General features: G+C 37.3%; 1 protein-coding gene across 2 annotated transcripts in view; it reads left to right on the top strand.

The window, feature by feature from the left end:
* Positions 1–20911, top strand: part of LOC112050296 (ABC transporter G family member 23) — a 104631-nt gene extending 83720 nt beyond the window's left edge. For both annotated transcript variants that reach the window (XM_024088529.2, XM_052889079.1), the window contains 10 exons: positions 3518–3719; positions 5251–5365; positions 6960–7132; positions 9763–9825; positions 13914–14069; positions 14848–15082; positions 15601–15725; positions 16349–16473; positions 17207–17451; positions 18046–20911. In XM_024088529.2, the coding sequence (XP_023944297.1) occupies positions 3518–3719; positions 5251–5365; positions 6960–7132; positions 9763–9825; positions 13914–14069; positions 14848–15082; positions 15601–15725; positions 16349–16473; positions 17207–17451; positions 18046–18368 (1762 nt within the window). In that variant the 3' untranslated portion in view covers positions 18369–20911. The remainder of the gene's footprint in view (positions 1–3517; positions 3720–5250; positions 5366–6959; positions 7133–9762; positions 9826–13913; positions 14070–14847; positions 15083–15600; positions 15726–16348; positions 16474–17206; positions 17452–18045) is intronic.
* The last annotated feature ends 13 nt before the right edge of the window (positions 20912–20924 follow it).

Below are 20924 nucleotides of genomic sequence, written 5' to 3'. Positions count from 1 at the left end.
GGCGGACTTTCGAGTTACGATCTACTGCCAAATTAATTAAAACTTGTCTAATATTATAAAGGCGAAAGTTTGTGTGTAGTTATGTTTGTTCCTCTTTTACGCTGCGGCTACTGAAGCGATTTGGCTGAAATTTGGAATGGAAATAGATTTTACTCTGGATTAACACATAGGCTACTTTTTATCCCGGAAAAATCCATGGTTCCAGCGGGATTTGTGAAAAACTGAATTCCACGCGGACGAAGCCGGGCGTCCGCTAGTTTTAAATAAATACAAATTAAAGTGATAGCATATCAGAGTCCACGCGGGGCATATTGCTGGATTAAACTACATGGTAGCGGATCCCATGATGCTAATAGTGTATTTACTCCAGCGCTGCGGGAACCTATTAGATTTGGTAGATTAAATGATTGTCTATACAATTTCTGCTTTCAGGGTTGGGGGAAAAACTACAGTCTTTAAAGACACTTTTTCGGGAATTTGCTAAATTGCCCCTTTTTTACCCCCTACAGCCTCAGAAACTGACAAATTTTACTTCCTTTTAACATTATTGTAGACTAAGCATTACTAAGCATTTATTTAAACACTTTGACCGCGTGAACTATTTTTTCGGCTTACTTTTTCCACAATTTCCCCATGTTTTTTCCTTTCCTTTATAACATAAAGTTAATTTATTGCACAAACCTACCTAATGTAATGCCGCAGGTGGTGATTTTTATGATATCGAAATTGAGTTACCTACTATAGTTAGCTTAAGTACCTTATTGTATTCTTTCTCAATAAAAAAAAAAACATAAGTAATTAAAAAAATAAAAAACCTACTATAGGTAAATTATTTTTTAATGAAATAGACTCGCGTTCCATTATCTCTTGCGATGGAGATGTGGCATAAGGTGGAAAAGCTTGCCTGAATGATGCCAAATCACCATATCTTTTAGGATTCCCCTCAATAGGTAAAATACAGGAAGGATCACTTTTTACTGTCGAGACCTACAGACTGACATGAGTAACAGTTCAATTAGTTGGTGCACCCTAAAAGCTACTTTTTACAGCTAACATTTGCAATTAGTTCCACCATATCACCATAAGTGAAATGGCTCACTAATACAAACCCATTAAAGTTACAGCGCGCTTCAGTGAGCTAACTCCACTCATTATTTTACAATGAGTGTGACAAATCCAATGTTCCAGCTTTATTGTTCTGTGGTTCCGCTAGCTGGGCCCACGGTCGCATAAGCGTTAGCGTCAGCGGTGCGCCAAGCGACACAATTTTCAGCATTTAGTAAACGTACGAATGGCAGGATTTTATTTATTTATTTTAAATCCTTAATAAACTTAATATATCAAGCATTTCTTACATCTTACCGCTAAGTTAAGAGATCTTTGCCTGACAACCTTTAGTGAGAGAAAATAAATAAGAGCGAAAAAAACACAAAACACACAAAAAAGACCGAGCTCATGTGAGAAGAGTAAACATGCGTGAGGTTTAACATCTGTCTTAGGTTTATGAATGCATTAAAAAGAAATAATTTTTCTTTCTTGTATATAATTTTTATATTGCACTACAAAATTGAGAATCGTCGGTTTCTTTGTTATTTTCTCAGTAAGGTCGTTAGCTGTGGAAAATTCTCCAACACTTCATAATTAAGGTTCTCGAATCATACAAAATAACTCAAATAACACCCTGTTTCCAATTATACAAATTAATTTAATTGCGTGTTTGTGGAAATAAATCATGATTATGAGTAAGCAACACGTTTTTTACTCATGTCAAAGTTCTCATTAAGTGGAAAGGTAGCGGATTTAGTAGAACCCATGGCCCAAGATTTACGAACCGTAACGAAAAGTGTACGTAAAACGAATGTTTACGTCTGTTTACAAATGTTTACGGGTTAATTGTTCGTCGAAATATTTCCATTGGTCAACGTACTGTACAGGCACGCAGACAGAAGCGCATAGCTCGGCGCATTGTTTGCATTAGTCATGGGAAACTCTTTATTGTACGGCGCGCTATTGTATTTGCGGTCGTATGGCTATTGTGGCTTTGTTTCATTGACTTCTTCCGAGTATTTGGAAGAAAGAAAAACATCTTTATACGTAGTACGTACTTGATTATTATCTCTATTGAGGAGGCTATATTGACTTTTATGATACATTCGGGTAAATAGGGTTAATGTTAACAAATTTGTACAGAAAAAGCAAAGATTGTCTGGATATTTGCAAATAAATGAGATTATAAAATTTCAAAATCTATTAAAAATCTTTTAACGTAATTAGATGAAAATTCATATAGTTTTAGCTTCCTTACATTAAATGTGACATTTTTTAATAGATGGACTATAAACATAAACGCACAAATAACAAAGATATTAGTAATTTTGTTTGAACGCACATACAAATCTAACGATTATGTAGTCATTAGTTCGTACCATTTTGTATAGGGCGTTTTTCAGGGATCCGCGGCAGCGCCGCAAATCTGTCCCTTTAAATCCCTGTAGCTCTGAAAGTAATGATCGCAGATACCCTGTGCCTTTTAAAAAATTGCTTTACTATTAGCTTACTCTTAATTTATATACAATTTAAAAAACTGTCATCGTCCCTATTGGGGACTATTGTATTTGCGGTCGTATGACTATTTTGGTTTTGTTTCATTGACTTCTTCCGAGTATTTGGAAGAAAGAAAAACATCTTTATTTTACTAATAGTACGTACTTGATTATTATCATTATCATTATCCAATTTTAATGATACTTTTGAGGTCTGAGTATCCAACTACAATGTCTCCTTTTTCCGAGTTTAAATTCAAAATTCATTTAGGTATCTCATTAGGATGCCAAGCTATAACGTTAGGCAGTTTTTGTAAACCAACAGAAATATATTCCTTTATTTAGGTAGGATTTTTTGTTTTCGCAAATTGCAAAAAATATAACGCTCTACGAACATAATAAGTGTTTGTAAGTTTTTGTTACGTTCCTAGCGGACGCCGTGTCTTTGTCTGCTTATACGGGCTACAGACCTTCAGTTTTAACTGCGCAGTTTTGAGTGTACTTACACTGTACAGTTCTGTCTAATCTAAAATAAAAAAAAACTACGTAACTGAAGATGTTTACTGTGCAGGTTAAAACTGCAGGTCTGAAGTACGTATAAAAGATTATTTCATAAAATCCTTGCCGAGATCCTTCTAGAGATTATAGGGATGAAAAAACGTTGCCTTGCATGGCTATGGTACAATGCTGAGGATGGTTAGCTCGAATGGTTTCTGATAACACTCTCCAAAATTATGTATCTTGTAAAATATCATTCGAGCATCCAGCTGCTTCCTGCAACCCGCTTGATGTCCTCGGTCCACCTAGAGGGGGGTCGACCAACACTGCGCTTTCCGGTGCGGGGTCGCCTTTCCAGCACCTTGGACACCAACGTACATCGGCTCTTCGCACTATGTGGCCTGCCTATTGCCACTTCAGCTTCGCGACTCACTAAACTATACATAAATAAATAAATACATATTTTTATCTTCCAGCGGTGGGCAGCAGCGGCGAGTTTCCTTCGCCGTGGCGCTGATGCACGACCCCGAGCTGCTGATCCTGGACGAGCCCACGGTGGGCGTGGACCCGCTGCTGCGCCAGTCCATCTGGACGCACCTGGTGCGCATCACCAGCTCCGGAGACAAGACCGTCATCATCACCACCCACTACATCGAGGAGGCTCGCCAGGCGCACTGCGTGAGTATCTTCATCACAATACACCGACATGTATACTAATATTATAGAGAGGAAAGATTTGTTTGTTTGTATTGAATAGGTTCTGAAACTACTGAACCGATTTAAAAAAATATTTCATTGTTGGAAAGCTACACTATCCCCGAGTGATATTCTATCTACACGCGGCGTCTGCTAGTGTCTCATAAAAAAGGAAAAAACAAGTGTGCTGTAAACCACTCGACTGAAGTAAAACTTCTATCAAAAATTAAAAAACAGTGCCATCTATGAGCCACAGGCATGACTGCATCGCGACAGGTTCTTGATGTGTACAGTAAGGGTTTGTTTCAAAATGCCATCTATTAGTAGTTTAAAATAATTATAAACACTGTGCCTATACCTACCTGCTATACTCCTAAACGGGTAATGGTTTTTTTTTCAATATCTTCAATTAATCGCGCGTTATCTGCTATTATTCTAACAATGATTACTATAAGACAGTTACCTGAACCAATGAGGCAATCAAAATCGATGCATCTAAGTTACAAATTTCATCTTTTCCCCAATAAAGTTTACAACACAGATCACTTTCTTTCCATTACGCAACCATGGCGTGCGTTACCAAACTACAATGTATGATCACCAGATAGCATGCAATTCGATTCAATTACGATTTCATTCAAAACTCTCCCGAGTACCACCAAAATTCCATTTGTAATGTTCGAAAGTCTTTAATGACTTCACAAAAGAAAATTCCCCTTCAATTCTTTAAAACAAATTAAGCATGTGACACATAGTTTAAGTTAAATGAAGGTGACTTAATTTATTAAAGTTATTAAGGACAAGTCACCCTAATTAACCTATTTACTGTTACCTAATATTATTGTCTGGTTCAAACCAACCTTTTGAAGGCATCGATCAAAAAAAGAGTATATAACGGTATTCAAGAGCCAGAGAAAAGGAAGGGGAAGACAGAGAAGAAATTGAGTACTCAGCTTGTAAAATGATGCGAGGATGGATTGGCAGACGATAAGGATATTTGAAAGAGATTGATGACGTCTATCAATAGCGGCCGCAGCGAAAATATCACTCTCTTTCGTTGAGATGGGACGAAAGTTAGAGCAATGATTTCTATTATGTTGTCGCTATATAGCCACTATTTGTCAACATTTGTCTTTATTTTAAAATGCTCGTATGACGTGGTGAATATCACAGGCCCACATGGCAGTGGCCCATTTATCTTTAAACTAGCTGACACCGCGCGGTTTCACCCGCGTGGTTCCCGTTCCCGTAGGAATATGGGGATAGTATATAGCCTATAGCCTTCCTCGATAAATGGGCTATCTAATAAACTGAAAGAATTTTTGAAATTGGACCAGTAGTTCCTGAGATTAGCGCGTTCAATCAAACAAACAAACAAACAAACAAACTCTTAAGCTTTGTAATATTAGTATAAATGAAAAAAAAACAACAAAAATCTGCGCTACTGCTACAAAAGAATGGCAGGCAGTACTTACCTTGAAAAGCGTCTAATAAATGTTTCTCTCGTATCCAGATCGGTCTGATGCGTAGCGGTCGGCTGTTGGCGGAGGAGTCGCCCCAAGCGCTGCTTACCATGTACAGCTGCATCTCGCTGGAGGATGTCTTCCTCAAGCTCTCCCGGAGACAGGGTAAGTATCATCCCTACAAGGGTTCCAACCTGGAAGCCATTTGCCAAGCATTAATGTCTAATTTGGCAAATCGTATAAATGCGACAAATCTTCTGTCTGCATTAATTTTCCATGGAACTTGGTTTCTTTTCTCTTTCCAACCAACCTAAAGTATTCTGCTAAACTGTAACAGAAAAAGTCAGCATTATTGTGTTCCGGGCGAAAGGCATATGAGGTTTGACAGTTGACACCTACCTCTCAGGTTGTTGGACACATCTTCGTCACACACACAGGTTGGCATTTGGTTAGTCGTTGTCCTTCAATTCAAAGTGTTTCACTGTTAATAAGCAATGGTTTCCACTAACCATAAGGTGGGTAGTTCTTAGTTTGCCAATGATTACTGTAATAACATTAGATTGGGAGACGTAGGTACTCGTTACGAATTGTAGACTAGGTGCATTCGTCGGAATAACATACAACTTCATAATAAAAGCCAATTTATTTTTTGGAAAATCGTCAATTAGGAAGACTCCCAGACGTATCTAAACGTCAATAAATGACATATTTCTGTTCCAATAAACAAATGACCATCATTGCATCATCAGCAACTCGCGTGCAATCCGAGGAGACAGAACAAAGCAAGGCAACCCGACGCAACACATAATCGTCGGCGGAACTGTCTGTGTGCACAACCTTGTGCCGCTTTGACACTGTCATTGCGAAATGCTGTTCAGTCAAATCAAATGAAAATTCATTTATTTCAATTAGGCTTAGTTTACAAGCACTTTTGAAACGTCAAGTTGGTCAAGTCATAATAAGTGGACGCCCGCGACTTCGTCTGCCCTAAGACCTTCTTAATCCGGCCCTCTGGCACAATCCGTGCTTAATGGACGTTTACTAAGTACTACCTACGAACTACTTCCCGTTCAACATGATGATGATGATGAATTATTATAAAAAAGTCGAAAACTTAAAATTATAGTTACGAGGGTTCCAAAAGCGCCTTGGTCCGAGAAGACTGTTCTGTTTTATTATTTCTGCTTTGGTGGGAAGGAGGGGAATGTAGGACTCTTCCTCTCGGAAGATTATAGTAGGCTCCGGGAGTTCTGTCGCCGTAGCCTTCATTGCACTACACACTCCACTTGGGGTGATGAAAATCTTTCTCCGATAACTCCCCCTTGCAGAATCTTGATCTATCTACCTTCAGGATGATTGATAATCATTATAAGCATTATCGTGTGTAATCCGAGGATACAGAACATAGCAAGGTATCTTTGATTTCTTATGGGGAGAAAAGGAATTATGTGGTACTTTTTCCCTCGGTCAAACGACATTTTGTTAGGTTCCGGGGTAAACAATGGCACCGTTGCCTCCACTGCACTACATCTCTAGTACTCTTCTAGAGTATAGGGATGAGGGATGAGAAAAGTGTTCCTTTTTAACTTCCGCTATCAGCAGCCACCACTGCAAACGCTTTCCCAGGGTATGTATCTGTACCCTAATAACGCATCTACGGTAATATTCGCGTGTCATCCGAAGCACCCGAAGAGACAACATGTTCGACTATCACTAAACATAATATCCTGTCTAATATATCTCTTTTCCTTATCCGTAGGTCAGGCGAACCAAGTGGTGGAACTGAACGTCAGCGGAGGCCTAGGGCTCAACAAGATGTCGAAGCGAGAGGAGGCGCCCTACGCGGCGGAGGACGCGCAGGTGGTGGGACTCAACTTCCACCAGAGCAAGGAGGTGCTGATCGTGGACCACGCTGCTGGATCCAATGGAGACGTGAGTTGACAGATTATTATTATCCTTAGACTAATAACCTATGGACCCGCAACACCTAACAATTTTTCACTCCAAATGTAAGCCACTTCGTATTATAGGACTCAAAAGGTGATTACAAATATAAGAAAACTAATGTCGAACAAAGGTTATGATTCACAACACTTGTCAGGACAACTTAATTAATAAATCAAACTGTAACCAAAATAAGATCCTAGAATGGCAGAGAATGACCTTGAGTGGAGTCACGTACTTGTGAACGATGTGTGTAGGGTTAAAGGTACCTTTGACTGTACATATACAAACACTTCCCTTTTCCACTCAAGTCACTCTCCCCGCCTATCCCAAGTAACCCATAAAGAATTACACAACAAGAGATGTGGACGGCTCGAACGCCACGAGCACACTGAAGCCGACACTAGATCGAGCGACGTCATATCTGTCACAGACTACTATTTACAACACTAAACGGCGATAACATTCGGTAACTATAGAAGCTTAACTAAAAGATTAGTAAAGTTAATTTCTCAATGAATTCACGAACTACTGAAAGCACGATTTAAGACCTTGATAAAAAAACTTGACGTTCTAGAAACTTAAGTTAATTTTTCGTAGTGTACCTACTTGATCGTTAAAACTATTTGATGTTCTTAATGTGCGATTTAGCTTTGATAACACCGAAGTAAACCGGATTTGTACAATAAAACATGGCGCGCGACGACATTATGAAAATAAATGGATATTCTTTAATTGTCTTTGGAGTTTAATGTTCATCAGACACGGACACTTTAACTATATTATGATTCTTTCGTGTTCTCGTGCTATAATATTCAATTTAAAACATCTTATTTTATAACTTAACAGTTCTACTAAAGTAAGTAGGGGTAAACATTGTTTCTAATATTGACTAAGCAGTAAGTAATTATTATGCGGAATTTTATGGCAATTACGACTATCTTAGCATTCCACGGATTATCGTGGTAGAGACATAACAAGCAGAGATTTAAGAGCTTTTAATCTAGGTGTAGGGTTGAGTAGTTCCAAAAAAACACGTCCCTAACAATATATTAACACTTACCTACCTTTTCTGCTCGTATTGTCCTCTTTGCAATTTGGTAGAATACTAATCTACAGTACATAAGTTTCGTAATGAGTAGAAAGAAAAAAAATAAAGAAGCCACATCCTTTGGGATCTAGTTAATTATCTTTCTATTTTCTCCGTATGACTGCAACAGGTGCCTATCAGCCCTATCAATTACTAGCTGACGTCGCGCGATTTCACCCGCGTGGTTCTCGTTCCCGTGGGAATGTGGGGATAAAATATATAGCCTTTAGCCTTCCTCAATAAATGGGCTATCTCGTCGTTATCAACCCATATACGGCTCACTGCTGAGCTCGAGTCTCCTCTCAGAATGAGAGGGGTTAGGCCAATAGTCCACCACGCAGGCCCAATGCGGATTGGCAGACTTCACACACGCAGAGAATTAAGAAATTCTCTGGTATGCAGGTTTCCTCACGATGCATATGCAGTTGATATGCAGTTTTCCTTCACCGTTTGAGACACGTGATATTTAATTTCTTAAAATGCACAGAACTGAAAAGTTAGAGGTGCATCCCCCGGACCGGATTCGAACCCACACCCTCCGGAAATGGAGGCAGAGGTCATATCCACTGGGCTATCACGTCTCTCAAATGGGCTATCTAACACTGAAAAAATTTTTCAAATCGAACCAATAATTCTTGAGATTAGCGCGTTCAATCAAACAAACTCTTCAGCTTTATAATATTAGTATAGATACGGGACCCCGGACTACAGGAGCCCTTAAGTGTCTGGGTGGTGCTTCCCGAAAAAAAAACATTAAAAACTGCAGAAATTACAAAAGTAAAAAAGCAATACTATATGGTATAGTAAATAAAAAACAGAAGAGATTTTTCGAGTTTTGCCGCTCGTCTTTTGGGCCCCACAACTAATTTTGATACAGGGCCCCTCTAAGGCACGCTACGCCACTGGATTGCAATAATTCTTTTACTATACTTGCTCGTAGTATATATTTTACTCCTACTTAGCCGCATGTGCGCATTTGACGGCCTCCGTGACGCAGTGGTATGCGCGGTGGATTTACAAAACGGAGGTCCTGGGTTCGATCCCTGGCTGGGCAGATTGAGATTTTCTTAATTTGTCCAGGTCTGGCTGGTGGGAGGCATCGGCCGTGGCTAGTTACCACCCTACCGGCAAAGACGTACCGCCAAGCGATTTAGCGTTCCGGTACGATGCCGTGTAGAAACCGAAAGGGGTGTGGATTTTCATCCTCGTCCTAACAAGTTAGGCCGCTTACATCTTAGACTGCATCATCACTTACCATCAGGTGAAATTGTAGTCAAGGGCTAACTTGTAAAGAATAAAAAAAAAATGTTCAAGGGAATGCCTAGATATCACTTGACATAACTCTGTATTGATCTTTTTCTGCAAAGAGCAGAGGATAAGAAAAATCAGATTTTCGTGATTAGTAGCAATCTGAAATGTTTTGTTTATTGTAATCAATATTTTTTTTATTTTTGCGTTAATTATAAACTCTTACAAGCACAATGGTTATTATCTTTAGTCTCACTCTTGTGAACATACTCTGTTTCAGCTGCCTGGAAAGATGACAGAAGTGGTGAAGTCGGAATGCGAAGATTGCGGAGGTTGTTTCAATGTAAGTTTCATTATTTTACACCCTCCTTTCAATGACATAGCTACCCAGGGGCTAGGCAGTGCAATGCCCCAGGGTTTTCGAATCTTTACAAGAACACGGTCAAATCACGGTCGAACTGATCTTAGGAAATTTGGACAACGAACAAGAGCTGTAGCTTAAAATTTTTAAGTATGTGTATTACAGACAGTACTAGTTTAAATAGGTATTGTGGGGTCTCATTTTTTCATTTGCACCAGGGCCCTAGGTTACCTGGCTACGCCACTGCTTCCTTCGTGTAATTTTAAATCTGTACAATATTTTCACTCAGTTATTTCACAGATAATTAATTATTTGTTCTTAATTCTGTCAAAGCAAGCAAGTTAGCAGCAGCATCGAATGTTCTCGCATTACCAGTGGTTTTGGAATTGCAAGTGACAATGGGTAGCGTTTTCTAACTATTTGAGCATTGACGTATAAGTTGTTACATATGGTTTTTCACTTAAGATCCTAAGATGAAGTATGACAATGGGTAGCGTTTTCAACCATTTGAGCATTGATGTATATGTTTTCTCACAGAAACAAGTAAACCAAAAGCATAGGAATCTCGAGGCATCGGTAACCGGACAAACGCAATGACAATAAACAAAAACCATCTGGAAAAGAAAAAGCACCCCAACCCGGCTGGTCACCGTGGGGCAAGAGACCAAAACCCCCTAGGATCACCCCCCCCTAAAAAGCAAAACACAAACGAACACGACACTATACATGAAACCAATAAAAAAGGAAAAATATGTAGTCAAGATAAGAGAAAAAGCATTTACATTTCAACTCTTAACACCAGGACCCTAAGAACAGACGAATCCCTACAAGAACTGGAATATGCCTTGGGTTTTATAAATTGGGACATTATTGGCCTAAGCGAAGTGAGGAGAATGGGCGAAAAAATTGAACAGCATGAAAACTTCATTTTCTATCATATAGGAAACACACCAGGCCTACACGGTGTCGGCTTCATTATTAAAAAAAGCTACAGTGAATATATACAGTCCTTCGTTGGAATATCAGAAAGAATTGCACAACTAAATATTAACCTGCCTGGGTATGAAACTATATCAATAATCCAAATATATGCACCTACAGAGGTAGCATCTAAGGACGTAAAAGATAACTTCTACGAAAACCTGGAAAGGACCCTCGCAGGTGCACACAAAGCAATTGTCCTGATGGGGGACTTCAATGGACAGATAGGTGAGAGACTAACAAACGAAGACAGTATACTAGGTTGATTCAGCACTGGAAAAAGAAATAATAACGGTCAAAGACTAGTACGTCTAGCCCAGGCACATAACCTAAAGATCCTAAATAGCTTTTACAAGAAAAACAAAAATAAAAAATGGACCTGGATGTCTCCTGATGGAAATGTGAAGAATGAAATAGATTTCCTGTTATCTAATAAACCACAATTCTTCAAGGATATAAACATAATTAATAAGTTAAATTTCAACACAAACCACCGAATGGTAAGAGGAGCAATCTACATAAATGAGGTAAAGAAGAGAAGACAGTACACCAAGAAAGGAAGTACACCACATCAAATTCCACTCCCCGTTCCAGAAAACTTGTTTGTAACATGGAAAGATAATTTTCTGAATTACAACAAGAAGGAAAGTATACAAGAAAAATATAATATACTAGAGGAAGCGCTTCAAAAAGTTTCTAGAAAACTACATATCTCGAAAAACAATAGAGATAAGATTGGTCAGGAAGCCAGACATCTCATTGACGCCAGGAAAACTCTATTGGGAAATAGAAAACAAAATAGATCACAAATAACGCAGCTAAGCAAACAAATAAATGAAAAAATTAGGTCACATAGGAAACAGATTAGAAATAGATCTATCCAATACCACATCGAAAAATCGGGAGGAATAAAGAAAGCCCTGAAAGAATTGAGAGAGAATACCTGTTGGATTCCGTACATCAAAAGCAAGCCATCTGACAGGAAAGAAACAAAACGACCTGAAATAATGGAAATAGCAACAACATTTTATAGCAAACTGTACGATGATGTAGACTACAAAAACATTCAATATTTACAAGGAAATGACGAAGAAGATATTCTCCCTATATTAGAAGCCGAAGTAAGAACCGCAATATTGTCCCAGAAAAACTACAAAGCCCCTGGAGATGATGGGATAACAAATGAAATTCTAAAAGGGTGCCTAGACTACATAATTAAAGATATAACATATATATACAACGAAATAATATCTAAAGAAATAATACCACAACAATGGACATCGTCAACCATAATATTGCTCCATAAGAAAGGCGACAAGGCAGAAATAAACAACTACAGGCCAATCAGCCTGATCTCCAATTTATATAAAGTATTTGCGAAGGTAATATTGAACAGAATTAGCTCAGTATTGGACGAAAATCAGCCGAGAGAACAGGCTGGATTCCGAAGCGACTTCTCTACAATGGACCATATTCATGTCATAAAACAAATTATCCAAAAAAGCAATGAATACGGGAAAACTTACTATTTGGCATTTGTAGATTACAGTAAGGCATTCGACTCTTTAACACATGCACATATTTGGGACGCTTTAAACTCTCAAGGAGTACATCCAAAATATATCAGAATAATAAAAAACATATACAAGGACTCAACTGCAAAAATTCAAACTGAAAGGAAAGGTGCTGCCTTCAGAATAAAAAAAGGAGTACGGCAAGGCGACCCCCTTTCACCAAAGTTATTCTCGGCTGTATTAGAGTATATATTTAAAAAAATTAATTGGACTGAATTTGGAATAAATGTAAATGGCGAAAAGCTTAACCACCTTAGATTCGCAGACGACCTGATTGTGATTAACGAAAACCAAGAAGGCTTAAAAACTATGCTACAGCAATTAGAAAGAGAAAGCAAAAATGTGGGTCTGACTATGAATTTAGATAAAACCAAACTAATGACAAACAATACTAAAACACCCATTTTATTAAACCTACATCAAATAGAATATGTTGATGAATATACATACTTAGGGCAAATCATTGCACCAGAAAACCAAATGCAGAAAGAAATAAACATCAGAATAAATAAAGCCTGGAAAAGATTCTGGTCTTTAAAGGAAGTAATGAAGAACCCACAGATACCCCTTAAAGACAAGACTACAGTGTTCAACTCCTGCATATTACCATGTTTAACCTACGGAGCACAAACCTGGGCCCTTACTAGCAAGCAGGGTGGAGCACTCAGAGTGTGTCAGAACAAAATGGAGAGAAGCATTCTAAACTTCAAGTTAAAAGATAAAATTAAACTTAAAAATATAAGAAGTAAGACAAAAGTCACAGATGTCACTTACACAGTGAAAAAGCTTAAATGGAATTGGGTGGGCCACATGATAAGAAATAAAAAGGAAAAATGGACAAAGAACGGTACTGAATGGTACCCTCGAGATGGAAAAAGGAAGAAAGGACGACAAAAAATAAGATGGGAGGACGATATCAGAAAGGTAGCTGGAACAACATGGCAAAGAAAAGCTGCAAACAGAGATACATGGAAAAGCCTAGGGGAGGCCTATGCCAAAAGGCAAATTGATAATTCTGATACCGATGTCGAAGAGTAGAATAAATTGATTTATAAAATAACTATATAAAATAATATTAATAACTTCAAAATTAAATGCATGAAATAAGTATTAATTACATTATGGGTATTACTTTGCTAAATTATAAATTATGATGATGATTATAATGAAATGTAAAATACTAATAATAATTATGAAATGTATCTTATTATCAGTAATAAAGGCTATTTGTATTTGTATTTGTATTTGTATAAGTTGTTATAATTATATCAGTACACTTAAACGATAGGCATTCTTGGCAATATATAGGGTTTTTTCACCTAAGCTCCTAAAATCAAGTATGGCTGTCCAACGCGGAAATTCAGCCAGTATTCTTGCCACCATTCCGCGGGGACTTGATTCGTTTAGCTATTAGTATAAGTTAGCTTAGGTTTCTTATCATATTCTGGTTAAATCAAGTGCTTTATCTGCCTGTTCTGATAACTGTTACTATAAAAATCTGTCTATTAATTCCAGTTTACATCTCGCGGCAAGATCAAAGCGCTAATCCAGAAGAACTTCCTGCGCATGTGGCGCAACATCGGCGTGATGCTGTTTATCTTCGCGCTGCCCGTCATGCAGGTCATCCTCTTCTGCCTGGCTATTGGTCGCGACCCCAGCGGACTCAGACTGGTAAGTGTTGATACAGAAGAACATACTGTGAGTTTTCAGCCGAGTAATTTCGTACTCAAAAGTCCAGTTCCTGCCACACGGCGTCGCTAAATGAGTTGTGTTTCGACTTACACACGAATTTCTGCGACCGAAATTACACGACTGACATTACTCGACTGACAACTCTCAAAATTACGCTCGTTTGGTTTCGCCCGAACATCTTGGCTCAAGATCCCAGAGCGATCTGATGCAACTTATTTTCACACAGTTGTAGATCTTTAATAGAGTCTCATGTACGTTGAATACCTGTGTTTTTGGAGACTTGCTCTGTGACACAAACTAAGCACATGAGACGCTATTGAAAACCTAAGGTTTCATCTTTGAAAATAGGTTGTCAGATCGCTCTGGGATCTCATTCTACGAGTATTATGATCTTGTAACGTATCTAAGTGTATGCAAAGAAGAGAAAAACTGCAATGTTTTATGGCTGACAGGCTGACAACAGACGTTAGGGAATAACACAAACGCCAGTCACCAATTGTGTGGATCACACCTCGTCGAGCGTAATCAATTTATCGCCACCTGCTAAGCTGACTGCACCGATCTGTCGTCAATTGTTACCACCGCAGATGGATGCACACCAGCTTCTTATTTTTTTGTATTTTTTTGATCATTAATATTTCTTTAAAGTTTATCACCATAATTCCAACAGTCGTTGAAACAGCGTGGCAGATCGGCTCACAACAGTGTAAGCCATCAAAATGGGGTAATAATGAAGACAATCCATCTTCATCCACAGGCCGTAGTAAACGACGACGTCCACGTACTAGACGGCTACTGTCCCTACAACGCCTCCTGCTCCATGAAGAACCTCTCCTGCCGCTACCTCGCCCACCTCAAGAACCAGTCCATCATCAAGCAGTACTACGCCGACCTGGACTCCGCCATCGACGCCGTGCGCGAGGGAGACGCGTGGGGAGCGATTTACTTCAATGAGAATTATACTGACTCTCTTGTGGCGAGACTTGCTTTGGGTAAGTGCACCGGTTTCTAGAGAAACTTTCTATGTCAGTCTTTTATAAGAAAAGTCCGCGTGGCTTTCAGTTTTTCACTAATCCCGCGGGAACTGTCGCGGACTTTTTTGTAATTTCTGTTTTAGATAGTCCTAGGTATAAAACCCCCAAGGCAAACTAACAAATGAAATAGCTGATCTCTATATCTAAAAATCTATAGATCTACCCAACGTATCATTGTTGTCAAACAGATAAGACTGATTTGGACTCTGTTATATAATGAAGCTGATTTTCGGGGAGTAAGCTAAAGAAGATCCGATAATCCGAAAGCAATGGCAATAATATTTCGCAAAAGACACAAAAGTGGAACTAAAAAAACGAGTGTGCTTTAGACCATATAACTGAAGTAAACCTTAGCTCTCCCTCTCACCGTCTATTCGCTGCGCCCGATAAAATTTTTCGTAACTCACTCACCAACATACTGCCCATACATATATATTTTTTTAATTTTATTTATTCATGTACATGTATGTTGACAGCGGATACTGCTGACAACGAGACCATCATGTCGTCAGAGGTACAAGTGTGGCTCGACATGTCCAACCAGCAGATCGGCCTCATGCTCAACCGGGACATACAGTTCTCTTACCGGGACTTTGCCAAGGTAAGTGCAAATAACTACAGCAACAACTGTATAAAACTGAAATGAAAACCGCGTAGACCTTTGTACCTTTTTCCGTGGAGACCCTTGGACCATGGATGCCAAAAAGTCATTTCATCGCGACTAGTTGCCTCGACTGATGACAGAAGGGCTGGCTGATTTCTTGCGCAAAGGATCAGCCTGGCTGTTTAGCCAGTATTCTTGCCACCATTTCATGTGGGTATGATTTGTTTAGTTATTAGGATAAGTTAGCATACGAGTATGTGTATTGTATTCTTTCTCAATAAAAAAAATATATTAAAAAAAACTAGAGTAATGGTTTTGCAATTTTTCGTAAAATACCAACTCATTAAAGCTTTGCACGCCATCTGTGAATAAGGACTGTTTTAAGGCGTTTTTAAATGATTTTTTTTCTGTTTTTATTATGTCCGAAAATAATTTTACCAGTAGGGCAGTTAGGTTTTTCTAGGACTCGCTCAAAATTAAAATAAATGTGTTTTAATGTGGTCAATGAAACAGTGGAACTTAAATCTGAAATTTTCATCCTAAATCTTTGTTAATTCCATAAATTTTAAAACAATTTTTTGTTAACCTAATACTTACTCGAGTTCCTTTCTTTATTCCAGGATCTGTTGAAAACCTGCAACTATAACCCGAAGGTGGGTGACATCCCCATCGACTTCAAAGACCCGATCTACGGCGACAACAACCCCTCGTTTACCGACTTCGTTGCTCCTGGTGTCATTCTCACGTAAGTATTACTGTATCTATATCTAATGTGTTTAATGCGTGTCATAATCTTAATATATAAATGCGAAAGGTCATTCATTAAGAAAACTCGAAAACCGCTCGACGTATGAATATGAAATTTGTCAAGGTTATAGTTAGTAGAGGTCCGATAAAAAGGGTTTCGCGATTAGTTCGGATTAAGGATGTCTAAGGGCGGACAAAGTCGCGGGTGCGGCTTCTAGTGTGTGCAATAAATCCCATTTCATACGGATTGGGGGTTGTCTTGTGATAGTAGTATCTTTTTGTGACACATCTCCTCGGTCTTACCTATTTCTACCGCAAATTTGGCTTAACACTGCTTTGTTCTTGTCTGCAAGACATGGTTCATTCCTGTAGCGGTAGGCAGAGACCACATCCTTCCACTTGCTACTATCCTCTCTGCCTTGCTTCTTTCATTCTCATCTATCCTTTCATACAAGTTCGTTGGTTTAAGCTACGAGATGATTCATGAAGACAATAAGACATTGTCGAGGAACAGCAGCGGCATCGAAAATATTGGTTTCCCATTTAGTCCTATCACTCCCATCGCAATGAAATAGAATATTTTCGATTCGGCCTTTATATTATATCGTTCGTACTGTTTATACTTTAAAGGCGATTTTCGCATACCAACCATTAGGTAGACTTGCTAGAAGGTGCATTATAATTGTAGAAAACTGTACTTTAGCTCTAAGTATCTCATTTTGCACTTCCAGGATCGTGTTCTTCCTGGCTGTGGCGCTGACGTCGTCGGCTCTCATCGTGGAGCGCATGGAGGGACTCCTGGACCGCAGCTGGGTGGCGGGCGTGTCTCCTGGAGAGATTCTGTTCTCGCACGTGGTCACGCAGTTCGTTGTCATGTGTGGTCAGACGGCGCTGGTGCTCATCTTCATGATCCTCGTGTTCGGGGTGAAGAGCAACGGGAACATATTCTACGTCATCATGCTGACGCTGCTGCAAGGTATGATGGTGATGAGATTCAAATTCAACTGGAACTTTTTACTGTAATCAGTATTTTTTGGACGAGTACAGTACCCTTTAGTGTCGGTTCTCCTCTCTGGGCGAATGGACTGATTATGTCTCCATTTTTTGTATTTTCGAAAGTTGACATGATCAACATCGTTCTTAAACATACATAATGTAATTCTGATAGTATAAAATAAATCATTATTCTAGCTGTTTAAATAATTTTTTTTTATGCTAACTATTTAAATCATAAAGTTTTCTTATAGCCTAATCTTGACTTGACTTTGTAAAGATTACTCAGAAACGTTTGATTGTTTGATAGTTAAACATATTTTTTTCAGAATAAATATTTATTGAATTACTAGGTAATTTATTGAAAACCACAACAAAGAAAATTAAAATGATTATTATTTAGGCATTTATTTAGTTAACATGGTTTCTTTTAATATAAAAAATGGAGTTAGACAAGGAAATCTATTGTATCCAAAAGTGTTGTTTATTTATGGCGATGGCTTTAATTATGTATAACATATCAACATGATAAAATACGATAGAGATATGATATTAAATCCTTACATTTCCTTTCCAGGTCTTTGCGGGATGTGCTTCGGCTTCGTCATATCAGCGGCTTGCGAACTAGAACGAAACGCGATCCAACTTGCCCTTGGTTCATTTTACCCCACTTTACTCCTCAGTGGGGTAATCTGGCCCATTGAAGGTATGCCCTGGGCATTGCGAGGTATAGCCTTATGCTTGCCCCTCACACTGGCGACATCTGCCTTGCGATCAGTGCTGACTAGAGGCTGGCCACTCTCAGATCCAGATGTGTATTTAGGTTTCGTGGCCACATTGGCTTGGATAGCTCTATTCTTGGTAGTTACGTTAACTATACTGCGCTTTAAGCGAGGTTGATTGTTGAGCTCAAATCGCTTTAAGCTATTGTCAATGTGAATATAATTGTAAGCTTTAAGAACAAAATAATGTACCTACCCTCAATTATACATTTCCTTGACAAAATCCAAATAGACGAATTAGATAGTTTTCTATCCATTATCCCTAAATAATTAAAAATGATCTTTATAAGCAAGCAAGATAGAAAATATTTTTATGAGCATGCGCGAAAGAGATAATAAAATATTCCTTTCCCTTATCCTTACATTCAAACGGCTATCAGTGTGTAATATTTACGACAAAAATAGAAATAGGTGATAATATATGAAATGTAATTGTAATTGAATCATCAAATCAATGTTAATTTGTTAATTTGCTCAACCGCTCAATGAATTTATAATTTTGCGTATCTCTATATTCGTAATCGATGTTAATGTTGCCAGTTAAATGAAACAAAAACTACCAATCATAATAATAAAAAAAAAACGTACATACAGCCGAACATAGAATCTCCTCCTTTTTGAAAGTAGGTTAAAAATATGTCAGTGTGTCCACGTTTAAAAATCATAAATACCTTTGTACTCGCTCTACTACCGAGTTAAAAAATGTTGCCTTTTTCCAAAAATCATCAATAATAATTTACTTAACTTTTGTGTCACACAAGAAATATTTAAATTATTTATTTAATGTAATAATAAATTAAATGTATAATGAACGTACACAAATTTGAAATGACTATAAAATAGACACAGCTCTAATATTTTTCTTGCCTAACATAAAATAAAAAAATTAAATCGATTACGAATATTATTAGCACATCAATTGTAATTCTAGTACTTATAGCTAAATGACTGTTATTTAGTCGAACATGTAAATATTAGGTTATATTTATAGTAGCAAGTACATTAGTACTAAGGTTTAGGGAATGTTAGCAATTATGATTGGTCGAACGCTTTTTATAGGGTCCTCCGGTATAGGTAGTTAATGATAGACTTCGAACAATCAACCAATAAGACTGCCTTTAATGCATATTTACTAAACAGCGCATAAATTAACTGAGACCGGACTTGTTATACCGTTTTTAAGCAATAAATGACGGTAAATGTAAAAAAATAACAATGCAGAAGCAATATTTATTAAGCAGTTTGTTTACTATATAACAAGTCATAATATTATATTCTACAGAAGAACGTTAAATCAACGCTCTTCTGTATCTATCTAGGTTCTAAACAATTATATATTTAATAAATAATTCTAAACAATTTATATTGGATAGATAGTTGTCAAGGAGTTTTACCATGGTTGAATGTTCGAAGATAATACCTGAATAATGAGTTACCATAGTATAAGATGGTGCCATAGACGTTATGGTGATTTTTTTTTAATTTCTTCCATCCCAATTAAAATTACAAGAAGCTACCAGTTACCACCAATTTTTGATTTGGCAACTCTTAAAATATTTATGACAATTTATTAGTCATTTTATGGTACGTTTATATTATTTAAAATATTATACATATAAAGAAATCTAGGGTCTAATAATGTTATTGGCTGCATTTCATATTTTTCAGTACTTTACAATGTTTATTTAATCTCTTTCGAGTTTTATACCTATTACATAAAATTAGGTAAAACTTAGTATGAAACATTTCTCCGTGAGGGATTTTGAATAGATTATTGGGAAGTAATAATGGACTTTATATGTCTATGATTTAATGTTTGTATGAATTTGCGCCATCTTTTTGTTTATATAATTGTAATTAACTAGTGGAATGGTTGTATGAAGCAATATATTATTAGCTATGTATGTACAGATAAGAATAGGTTTAAGGATATAATTAGGAACCTAATTGAATTTTTGTATGTAATTATGAGTAAAAATGACGGCGTAAGGTATGGTTATTGAAATTACGTAATTACAAATGACATTTTTTATATTTCTGCATATTTTTTATATTTTTGATAATACCTACATTAATAATAATGTCAATCAATGGTTCAAGAAGAAGCTTAATTGTTCATTACAAAAAGTATTAATTTCAATTTTGAAATTAATACTTTTTGTACTCGAAAAATTTCAAGATAAGATTTTTCATTACTACCAACAATATGAATTGTTTATTTAAACATTTAAAAGCAATTATTACATTAATTTTGTGAAAAAACACACACACACATTTTAATGTATCATGTCAGTAGGTAGGTGTTTATCTTAATTTTAAACTTTAAGAAAAAACTTAACAGTACCTACGTTACCCAAACCAAGTTATACTTTTCATGTTTTTTTTTCCCAAATTGCGTTGAGTGGCGTGATTGCTACAAAATGTAAGCGCGAACTTCTCTAGAATTTATTTATTTTTCTTTCTTAATTTAAGTTTGTATATTATGTCACATTAATTGACTTTCTGTAGGAAATATTATTTTTCATATGGGCAACATTGCTTTTCTACTAAATAGAGTGTAAAGTATAGAATAGTATAGAAGTGTCTGACTGTGATTATTTTTGCTAACATCGACATGTTTTTTGTAATGACAATTATACAATAATACTGTACCAAATAATATTTTTTTGTTTCC

The sequence above is a fragment of the Bicyclus anynana genome, chromosome 24 (assembly GCF_947172395.1).
Source record: "Bicyclus anynana chromosome 24, ilBicAnyn1.1, whole genome shotgun sequence".
In the NCBI taxonomy this organism is placed as follows: Eukaryota; Metazoa; Arthropoda; class Insecta; order Lepidoptera; family Nymphalidae; genus Bicyclus; species Bicyclus anynana.
The sequence above is the reverse complement of the archived record's forward strand: the minus strand, read 5'-3'. Positions and strand labels throughout refer to the sequence as shown.